At 44.5% G+C, this 11412-nt stretch overlaps 1 protein-coding gene across 3 annotated transcripts in view; it reads left to right on the forward strand.

Moving 5' to 3' along the window:
* CGNL1 (cingulin like 1) overlaps positions 1 to 3122 on the forward strand; it is a 182149-nt gene extending 179027 nt beyond the window's left edge. For all 3 annotated transcript variants that reach the window (XM_058294261.1, XM_058294259.1, XM_058294262.2), the window contains exon 19: positions 391 to 3122. In XM_058294261.1, the coding sequence (XP_058150244.1) occupies positions 391 to 526 (136 nt within the window). In that variant the 3' untranslated portion in view covers positions 527 to 3122. The remainder of the gene's footprint in view (positions 1 to 390) is intronic.
* Positions 3123 to 11412: the final 8290 nt, after the last annotated feature.

The raw sequence follows: 11412 nt of genomic DNA on the forward strand, positions 1-11412 counted from the left end.
GCATCAACTTTAAGGGGCACCAAAAAACTCAGTAGTCAACAGAGATGATACTTTAATGCAGCAATTTTTAAAAATCAGAATTAATGTCAACAATCAACAGTGAACAAATACCCACGTTTTAAATTAAAACGGGGCCAATAAAGAGCACCCACCCTGGCCAGTTGGAGCCCAAGGAAGAAGGGAAGGGCGGTAACACTGGCCCGCCCAGCCCCCGCCTCCCCTGCCTGGTGGGCAGTTGGCCCCCTGTTGCCGAGGGAACAGGCGGATGCAGACGGGGGGGGGGGGGGGTACCTGTGCTTGTACCCCCTCAGTGGGGTGGAGGAGCAGGAGCCCGACTCGGGGGTGCGCAGTTGGTCCAGGGCCCGGAAACCTGCCCTTTTGTTTCTGCAGACTTAAGAAGCTGCCGAGTAAAGTGCTGGATGACCTGGACGACGAGGACGAGCTCAGCACCGAGGGCGGGAGCCTCTACGAGGCACCCCTGAGCTACACCTTCCCCAAGGACGGCACCGCCACCACCCAGATCTGAGTCACACGCAGGGTCGTCCAGGTGCCGGTCCTTCCCAGGAGCTCCTCAGCTACCCAGGCAGGAGGCAGGGGAGGGAACTTCTCCCTGCGCCCGCCAGCTCCGATCCCTCAGCGTTCCTCCCTCCCTCGGGTCTCCGAAGGCTCTTGTCCTTAGGTGGCTCTTGCGTTTTAAAGTGCGAGTAGCCTGAGAAATAGGAGCCACCATCCCCTGGGGCGTTTTGAAGAATCCACTTTGGTAGGAAGAAGCCCGGGTTCTGCACCGCTCTTTGCCCGTGACCATTTGCAGCGCTGCTCCTGCCCGCCCTCCTCTCCCCCTGCCGAGGAAAAGGGTCCACTGTGCTAGTTATTACTTAACAGCCCTCGTGCGGGGGTAAGAGGATGTGTAGGTTGTAAATATTTTAAACCACACCTTTTCATGGACTGCTGCAGTTCCATTTTTGGAATGCCACAGAGGCTTTATAGGGTGGCTTGTTTGTAAAGTTCACACAGCTCTATTGAGTATTATTTTCTTAAATATGAAGCTGGGTTTTAAGTATTAAGGAGCAGAGGACAGAGAGAGAAGGTAGAATAAAGACCACTTTGGAAATCAGAGTTGGAAAAGGAATTGTCTTAGTGATAGTAGACAATACTGAACAGAAATTCATGTCGTCTAACGAAGCAACTCTCTGACAGAGGAAAAGAACGCAGAAGGCAGGTTGTATCTGTGGCTAGGTTGCTTATTTTATCTCACGTATTAAAGTTTCTGAACTGTGTTGAGACCAATCCTCAATCAGCAATTGTAATTTCCTTAATGCAGATGGGGGCAGGGGATCTTGTAAGCAAAGTGTTTGACCAATAGTGTTGTTTCTGGAAAGATGGAGCCCTGGGGCCTTTCTTACTGGCCCTTTCCTCCTCCCTTCCTCACTAGGGCTCCCAACTGCTCTCTCAGCACCGACAGGTGGTGCCTGAGTGGGATGGGAGGGTGAGGGGAGGCAATCACGGGCTTAGGTGTGAGGAAGGGGAGAGAGATGAGCAGGTGTGTGTGGGACCAGGTGTGAGAAGGAAAGGCGCGTTCTCAAGAGCTGGGGGATGTGTAGGTAAGAGGGAGACTGAGCAGGGTCTCAGGTTTATGTCAGGTGAGAGCGGACAGAAACAGCGGTCAGGCTGTGCAAACCAAAGGCTTCCTCCAGCTTCCTGTGCAAGGCACACTGGCCAGCCCCAGGCACAGGGTGACGGAATGGGTGAGGTCTGAGGTCCCCCAGAATTACAGAAGGTGGCATTGGGAGGATGCTGGTCCCCAGCCCTTCCTCGGCTCAGCTCACGCCTGAGGGCTCCCAGGCGCCCCAGAGGCCAGGGGCGCCCTCAGGCCCGGGCCCTCCGCTGCTGTCAGTCACCGTCACAGAACCACAGCTGGGAGTTCTTGCCTCTCTTCACTTATTTGGGATGTGCAGGGATTCCTCCCTTTAAGGAATTTACTTACCAGGTTTTTTTTTAAGCATCTACTATGTGCCAGACACAGTCCTTGGCCCTGAGAAGACTGCAGTGAATCAAACACGTACACTTCCTCCTCTCCTGGAGCTTAGTCAGGGGAAAGGGAGTGATGATAGACCACAGTCACACAAACTGACACAGAGGCTGAACGTCCCCACACTCGGCCCCTGTTCTCCGGGGGCACGACAGGACCGTGGTTGGCCGCCTAGCGCACTGCAACGCACAGGTCTTCAGTCCTCGCTATGAGCTTTATTTCCCTGCTGCTTCTGCCATCATTCGACACTTAACCGATAAACCTTTCTAAAATGCCTCCATCCTCTCATAATTAGAGAACTGAAATGAGAAAGGTCAGTAGGCCCCAGAACTTTGGGAGCGAGTCACTGTCTGTTTCTATCTGTGCCCCTTGTTCTGGCTAATTCTTTCTGGTAGCTGGGAGGCTTGCTCTAAGGAGCCAAGCTGCCCATGCAAGAGAAAGGAGGTCACCATTCAAAAGAGTTGGACTGTAACCCTAAGGATAGGCTGTTTTAGATTGTAACACATGCTATTCTTTGTTGTAACGGAGTTGGCAGTGAGGTAGCTATATATGGTTTAGTGAGGTAGGAAGAACTTTGGGCTGGGAGTTAATAAAAGTAGTGGTTTCAAGTCTCAGTTCTTTTCCTTACTTGGCTCATCTTGGCAGGGTACTCACTCTCAGACCTGCAGATTGCCTGGGGACAAAACGAACATTTGGCCTCAAGATCCTTTTCTGCTCTAGCATGCTTACATTCTTTGATTTTGTTAAATATATATATATATATTTCTTTCCTGTTTATTACTTTATGAACTAATCCTGCTCAAGAATATTTTCTTTATCTAGCTTTAAAAATATATTTTATTTAAAAAAAACAAATACCTGGCCAGATGCAATGCTGAGGAGACAATCATTATATATCTTTTTTAATTTTTTTCTTGTTTCTGTATGTCATTCTCCAGTGCCAAGAGGCTTATTCTGTTGAGCTTTTGCTTTCAGGCATGGTTTAGTTGTTTTGGTTTGTCATGGAGAAGAGATATTCTTATTACAGCTATCCATGTAAGTGAGCTCCTGTATAAAGAAGATTGCCTTTCAATAAAGTGTCACCTGACTGGAATCACGACTCTCTATCATTTTATTTTAATGTTTTTTTTAAAATTGGTGAAGTTATAGGTTTACAGAAAAATCATGCAGAAATACAAAGTTCCCATGTACTCCCCTCACAGGCAGTTTTCCCTGTTATTAACACTTTGTGGTACCTTTGCCACTATTGAGGAAAGATTATCATTGTAATTGTACTGTTGACTATAGCCCATAGTTTACACTAGAGCTCACTGTATTGTACAATCCTATGTTGTTTTTAAATTTTTATTCTAGTAACATATATACAGCCTAATCCCCTTTTAACCCACTCAATTGTATAATTCATGGGTACTAATTACATTCACAATGTTGTGCCCCCGTCACCACCACCCATTACCAAAACTTTCCATTCCAAACAGAAATTCTGCACCAATTCATCATTACCCTTCCTACTCTATGAATTTGCTTATTCTAATTGTTTCAGATCAGTGAGATCAAACAATATTTATCCTTCAGAGTCTGGCTTATTTCACTCAACACGTTGTCGTCAAGGTTCATCCATATTGTCATATGCTTCAGAACTTCATTCCTTTTTACAGCTGAATAATATTCCATTGTGTATATATACCATGCTTTTTTCTATGGCCAATTTATTTTTATTTTTTAACAAATTTTATTGATACATATCAGAAAAGCACAAATCCATCCAAAATGTCTTTACCACCTTTTGTTTATCCAGTCGTCTGTTAATGGACATTTGGGTTGCTTCCATCTTTTAGCAGTTGGGAATAAGGCTGCCATTAATGTTGGTGTGCAAATATCTGTTTGAGTCCCTGCTCTCAGTTCTTTTGGGTATGTAATTAGAGGTGGGATTTCCATCAGTTTGTACTCTTTTGCTTTCTCTGGAGTTTGGCTCCATGACCTCCAAGAAGTAGCCAAGTAAATGATGAAGCTACTTGAAGAAGTGGAATTTGGTGGAGTTCCAGCCCAAGAACCAGTTTCTGAACTAAATGTTCGGGGAATGGGTTTGTGGTGAACACTGAGAGAATTAATGGAAATTCAGGACCACCACCAGGGATCTGGATTTACAACTGCCTCAAGGAATATTGTGATATAAATATGAAGCGGTTCGTTATTTAACTGTTTTTCTTCTGCTTTGCTTGTCCTCTATCTATACTCCGCACTGACAGATTTTCCCTGAGACCATACACAATTCAATAGCTCACACGCGTTGCACATTTACTTGTCATGTTCTACACCCTTCACAGGTATTGACTCACTCGATCCCTTTGACAGCCCCCCAAGTAGGTACTGTTGTCACCCACAGTTGACCGAAGAGGCAGCAGAGGGAAGTTACTTACTTTTACAAAGGTAAACAGAAGGGAATGGAAGACCTGGGGTTGGCACCTGGGTCTGGCTCTAGAGTTCACATCTCCACCAGGAAGTTTGACTGCCTCTCACTTACACCAACATGCCTTAGAGGACAAAAGTCTTTACTTTGATCCCTTCTGTTAGGGACTCCCGAAGCCTCCTGAGGCCTCCTGATCACGGGTTTTTGAGATATCCCATTGAATTGTAGGTTTCTCTGCAGCTCGGGCAGCTGCTGCCTGCCCCCACGCTGAGCCCTGCACTCAAAGGCAGATGAAAATCAAAGTTAACCTTTGAAGCCACAGACCTCGTGGCCTCAGCCAGCCACAGATGTGTAGCTGCTCTGCTAACCTGGCTGGCCGTGGTGCAATTCACTGCTGCGATCTTTGGATCTCTCATTTCACTTCAGATGGCCCACTGCCACCGGGCTATTTTGACTTCTCCAAGCCTGAGCTCAGGGCCCGGCCGCGCCGGGTGGTCCTCAGGCCTCCACCGTCTCACTGTGTGGAAGGTGGTCGTCAGGCAAGTCCCCGAGTATGGGAATTTCTCAGGGAACACGCGCTCTCGCAACTTCCAGGCTGCTCTGTGATGAAAACCTGATAAAAATATATAGCAACAATAGTGTTCACTGCGTTACTCTTGCACTCAGTATTGCACTTGACCCCAAAATCAGCACATTGTCCCAAGAGCACTCTCCGCTGGTCACCCAGAGGAGGTCCTTGGAGGGTCCTGGGCAGTTGGGCGGGAGTCTCTGAAACCCTGGCCTTGATGGCAGAGGGCTGCCTTCCTGGAGCTGCCAGCCCAGCTTCTGTGCTTCAGTCAAAAATGAGCTAAGCTAGGGGTGGTGGTCACGGGAGGAATGTGTCTGTTTTGCTGGCAGCGGGCAGGGGCCTGATCTGTGTGTGTCCAGGGAGAGAGGAAATCTGCTAGCTTCGGGACTTAGGGCTGCACACAGAGGCACAACCTGAGGAAGGGGACCCCTCCCCTCCCAGCTGTCCCCAGGAGTAGTAGGGCTCTGGCCGGGGAAGCTGGACACCTGGCCTCTTTAGTGTGGTGTGTGTTGGACTGGGGGAGGGGGTTGTGTCCACAAGGGGTTAATAGTCAAACTTCACCCGCACAACAGTCAGTGGGCAAACCTTGACTCCATCCAGGGACTCTATAAATAAAGTCTAATCAACTTTGCGCTGTGAAAAGACCCAGTGGTATTTTGGGGCAATGGGAACGATTCCTTATTAATGCCTAAAATTCCTTAACAGAGTAGGAATCACAATTGGGCAAACTCGTGTGCCAGGAACTTTTGTACTTTATCTGATTTAATCTGCATCCTGCGGTACCCCCTTTCACATGTCCAGGAACATGTTCAGAAAGATAAATCACTTGCCAAGGTCTCCCAACTAGAAAATCGTGGAGCTGGGCTAAAATCCCATTTCTTTTGCCCTGGCCCACCCATGGGTTCCCCACACCTTAGCCATTCTCTCTCTGCTGCCCCTCGGAAATAGCCACGCACATTTCCCCTGCAGAGGGCACGGACGTGCAACGGCTGGGTGTTCTGTCTGCGCTCACAGTGCCCTGGCCCCTGGATCCCAAGTCTGCTCTGGGGGCGGGAGGCCTGCAGGAAGGGGAGGCAGCAGCCTGCTCTCTGCCCTGCGTGCTGCCAGCTTAGCTAGTCATCTTCCAGCTGCCCCTGGGCCTTCTGGCCCTTCCAGGACAGGGTTGTTTTCCAGGAAAGGGCTCGGAGATTAAGATAAACCAGCTGTCTCCAGGCAGATGCCTTCCTGCCTTTGAAAGGGCCGCGCACAAGCTCCTGGGTTTGCTTGGTTCTGTCTCCGTGGCTGGGGCTGCCTTTCATGGGGTTCCAGTGGTTCACGGCTTATCACTGGGCATGAAAACCCGGCCCTTTGGAGATAGGGACAGGCCTCCCTGCAGAGCCAGCAAGGGCAATAGGATCTGGAGGAGACTGCCGCCCAATTTCCCTCTTGGGTGCCCGGCTTCCCCAGAAGGAGACATCCAACCTTGACTGCTCTCCCTGGGAGACTCCTCCTGGCATTTGGATAATGAAGACACTAGAAAATAGAACTGGCTGCCACTTGACCCGCCTGCCTGCCTGCGGTCCCTGCCAAGATGTAAGCCGAAGCTCTGGCCTTGCTCGACAAGGCTTGCTCCTGAGTCACACGTGGCTTCCAAAGCATCAGGTGTGCAGGCTGGATGCTGGGCGTTCCTGGGCTGGGCATCAGAGTGCCAGTGTGTATCCAGAGCTTCCCACATGCTAAGAAGCCAGCTGTGGAGTTAGTCTCAGTGACTTTGCTATCAACATTATCACATCGAAATTTAGAGAGCACCAAATATAGGTAACATAACCGAACATGGCATCTGATCTCTAAGAATTCCAAATTGAGGATTTGGGGGTTTGTTTTCTTGAGAAATTTGTGTTCTCATCCAAGAATTAACAGGGATTAACATATGGTCATATCTGCTTCACATGTGAAAACAAAAGAAATTAAACCTTACAGATTCTATTGAAAAGGTCTCTTGTCCTTCACTCCCAGTCTCATTCCTTTTCCTCCCTCCCAAAGGCAACCACAATTCTGCATTCTTCCATTCAATTTTTTATATTTTTACATACATGTTTTCATAAATGCTATATAATATTCTTTTTTGTGTTTTTAAATTCTATATACATTTTAGCATCACGTACATTTTACTCTGACTTTTTTCATTCAAAATTATGTTTGATATAGATAGATTTAGTCAACTCCTTTTTTTATTTTGCTTTTGTGTATTTTCAACCCATTTCTCTTTAGGTGCTGAGTACTGAGTTTGTAAAATACTGATTGCCTTATTGTGCCATTCACTTTCAAGAAAAATTTAAGTGTTGCATCAAGTATGGCACAGGAGTTGACATTAGACTAAACCCTTGCACTGAGAACAACTATAAAAGGTGGATAGAATGATTTTTAAAACGGCCATTTAAAGACGTTGAGGAACAACAAAGGCAGCTGGGACTCGGGGGATGTGATCTCAGAAAAAAGTTAACTCCAGAGAAGTGTGCTTGGCATTCTGCGTGCAGTTTCCCCTTAACACATTTGCTGCCTACTAAGCTGGACAAGATGCCAAGAAACTAAGGAGAAAGCTGCTGAGAGACTGAGATTGTATCAGCAGAACTAACAATGATTTCACAGTTCTGGAAAGAAAAAATTTGGAGTTCAGGGCTTGTAGTGGAAAGCAAAGGAAGGCTTTCAATTAACATCCCTAAAAAGTCTGTGTCCTATAAGGAAGGACAAATTAGAAAGTGGCCAGCCTCAACTGGATCTAACTGCCTACCTGAGGAAAATGGAATCTTCTCAGAGGAAAATAACATAATCCAGATTCTCTATAAATTTTAAATAGTATGTTCAGTGTTCAGAGCAACATTAGGCACATGAGAAAATAGGAACAAATACCCTAAACCAAGCGAAAAATAGCTAGTGAAAACAGATGCTTCAGATATTGGAGTTATCAGACACAAACTTTAAAATAATTGCGATTAATATATTTAAGAAGATAGGTGATAAGATGGAGAATTTCACCAGAAAACTGGAATCCTGAAAAAAAAAAATCAAATAGAAATCCAAGAACTGTAAAACAAATAACTGAAACTAAGATTTCAATAAATGGGTTTAACAGCAGACAAGACACAGCAGAAGATAGGATTAAGGAACTGGAAGATAAATCAATAGAAAAATATCCAGATTGAATACAGAGAGAATAAAGGATAGAAAATTTGGGAAAAAATGAGAGACAGGAGACCCAGTAAAAAAAGCCCATCATATATGAAATTAAAGTCCCTACAGGAGAGAATGGGGTAGAAACATTATGGGAATAAATACTGAGAATTCTCCAAAAATTATAAAAAGACATCAATCCACAAATGCAATAAGGTCTACAAAATCCAAGCAAAATAAATATCAAGAAAACTACACCTCAGTATGTCAGAGTAAAACTGCTGGAAACTAAAGACAAAGAGAAAATCTTAAAAGCACCAAGAGGGTAGAAGACACTTGTGGTAGTTTGTATGTACTTGAGAAAAACATGTTCTTAAATTTAGTCCATGCCAGTGGGTGTGAACCCATTGTAAGCAGTAGCTTTTGATGAGGCCACTTCAGTTAAGATGTGACTCACCTCAGTCAGGATGGGTCTCAATCCTAGTACTGGCGTCCTTTGTAAGAAAATAAAATTCAGACAGAGAGAAAGAAAGCCTCAGAAGCAAGAACCTGAAATCAATGAAACCTGGAAGAGAAGGGAGAGAGCGGAAGATATTGCCATGTGCCTTGCCATGTGACCGAGGAGCCAGGATCACTGGCAGCCAGCCCCAGAATGCTGGTTTTTGGGAAGAAACCATATACTTAATGATGATTGATTTAGACATTTTCCCAGCCTCAAAACTGTGAGTGAATAAATTCCCATTGTTTAAACTGAACCATTTCATGGTATTTACTTGAACAGCCTGTGAAACTAAAAATAACATTTTACTTTCAAAAGCACAACAATAAGACTGGTCACTAGGTTTTCAACAAAAACAAGGAAGTAAGATTAAATTGAATGACGTCTTTAAAGTACGAAAAGAAAATGAATGCTAACTCAGAATTCTATACCCAGTGAAAATATCCTTTAAAAATAAAGCAAAATGGAGACATTTCCAGACAAGTAAAAAATGGGTAATTTATTGCCTGCAGACCTTCTGTAAATGACCTTAATCAGAAAATCTGATTCTGAGTTTCCTATACTCAGGGGAATAGAGGGAAATATAATCCAGTTAGTGAAAGATGATGATATTCAAAATGGCCCGACTACAATAACTATAATAAGTACTAATGGATTTAGAAAGAAGGAGAAATTTGTAAGGGCAGCAGTGACTGGGGAAGCTTTATAATTGAAGAACTTTTCCCTAAAAATGGTTCAGGAAAAAGAGCAGGAGGAATAGTACAGAAAATGAGCAGATGTGTAGGGTCAGGAATATGTAACTCCATGTTTGCAAAACCATGAATCTTCTAGTTTTTTTTTTTTTTTTTTATCCCTCCTTCCCTCTCTCCTTCCCTCCCTCCTTAAGAGACTGATGTAGGGAAACATTGAAATAATTAATTGGAATTAGCTGGTGAGGGACCAGGTTTCATTCCATTGGCAATGGGGGCCATGGAAAAGTTTTTTCTGGACAGTGATATGCACATACTGTATTTTTAAGAAAATTAACTAATGATAGTATAGATTGAAGGGTGAAGGAAATGGAAGCAAGAACATCTGATGGGAAAAGTTTGGAATAAGATTGGCAAAATTTGGTTAAATGTTGTAGCTACATGATGGGTCCATAGGAGTTCATTGTAACACTCCCTCTTAGGCTTGTGCATATTTGAAATTTTTAAACATAAAAATTTATTTCAACTGTTTTTAAAGTGTTTTATAAAGTGGGTAAAGATTTAAATTAGGATAATGGGAGTGAGTATCAAAAGGTAGGGAAATCTAATTGAATCATAAGGAAGACAAAACAAGAATCCACAGGCCTGTGGAGAGCAGCTGAGAAGGAAGAGCCACTTCAACCAGATACATTGGCTTCCTGAGTACAGTGACGGAAAACCCCTATACCGCAGGCATGGCCTTTGAAAACCTACAACTGAAGGAGGATTTAAAAGAAGTTGATTTGCAAAATCATAAGCATGTCCTTTGCGTACGTGTTCACTTATATGTGTGTTTATAAATCAAACACCCAAGAATTTTTAAAAACAGAAGATCATCCTCTGCAGTTAGAAATTGAAGGCTGAGACAGAGATAGAGGGATTTCAGATAGTGGGGAGTATGGATACCAGGAAAGCTTGCAGAGTCACTCTGTGGAGCGGAGTCCAGTTGGGTGCCATTTTGTAGGGTACTCAAATTCCGATGTGGCACTAAGGTATCATTGGAAACATAGCTGTATGGAGAAAATTGCTTAAAACAACTGTGCTAAAGGAAGTTAATACCTTAATAGCTATATCAGGGAATGGTAAGATCCCTACAAGAATCTTTGCAAAACCATAACTAATGTTATGATGACTAAACTGCCAAGTTTGGGTCAGAGCTGAAGTGGAGGAGAGACTGGGGGTAGGAGGGTGCCACCTGAGATTGGCTCGCTCCATCTTAATTCTACCATACTGCTTCCCCTTGTCCCTCAAATACGGCGAACAAATATTAAAGAATATTGATTTGAAGGAACACAAGTTAACCTGTTTGGGAAGTGGCATTTGAGCTTGCCTGGGGTGCTCACATGTCTAGTTCCAGGCTCATAGAGACCAATGTCTCACCAGCTTCCTCCCGTGGAGAACAAACAGTGACATCCTGTGTCATACCTGGAGACACCCAACTTCAGTTTGGAATTGGCCATTGTTCCTCCCTGGCTGTTGTCTCTAAGGGCCCTTGTGCTAACAACCTGCCTTTGGATGGTCTGACAGGTGAAGAGGGATGCTGGGCACACCACTCAGGACGAGCTGGGTGCTAGTTGCTATTTTTATTTCGCCAAACTTCATTTGGACCCTTTACAAGTAAGTGGAGCTTGAACTGTATTGGTAAACTTTCCTTTTACCTTCAGTATAGTAGCTGGAGTCCTTACATCCCAGGAGGAGTTTTGAAATACTTTGGAAATGGAGTCATGTGTCATGGTGTTTGCTTTTCCCTAACTATGCATTTCTTGGCCAGAAGTTTTTGAAAACAGCCTAACACCTCCACTTGCCAAGAGACCTCATGTGTGCAGATGGTGTGTGTGTGTGTGTGTGTGTGTGTGTGTGTGTAGATCTCATTTCTTTCTTCACATAGTTTTCCATATAAAATAGGGTAACTATCACAAAAAAAGATGATCCTGCCACCCTATTGCAAGCATTATTAGCATTTAGGTACATTTCCTTCCAGTCATTTTTCCTATGCAGTCTTTTAAACATAGCCATGACCATAATGTG

The sequence above is a fragment of the Dasypus novemcinctus genome, chromosome 3, assembly GCF_030445035.2.
Source record: "Dasypus novemcinctus isolate mDasNov1 chromosome 3, mDasNov1.1.hap2, whole genome shotgun sequence".
Taxonomy (NCBI): Eukaryota; Metazoa; Chordata; class Mammalia; order Cingulata; family Dasypodidae; genus Dasypus; species Dasypus novemcinctus.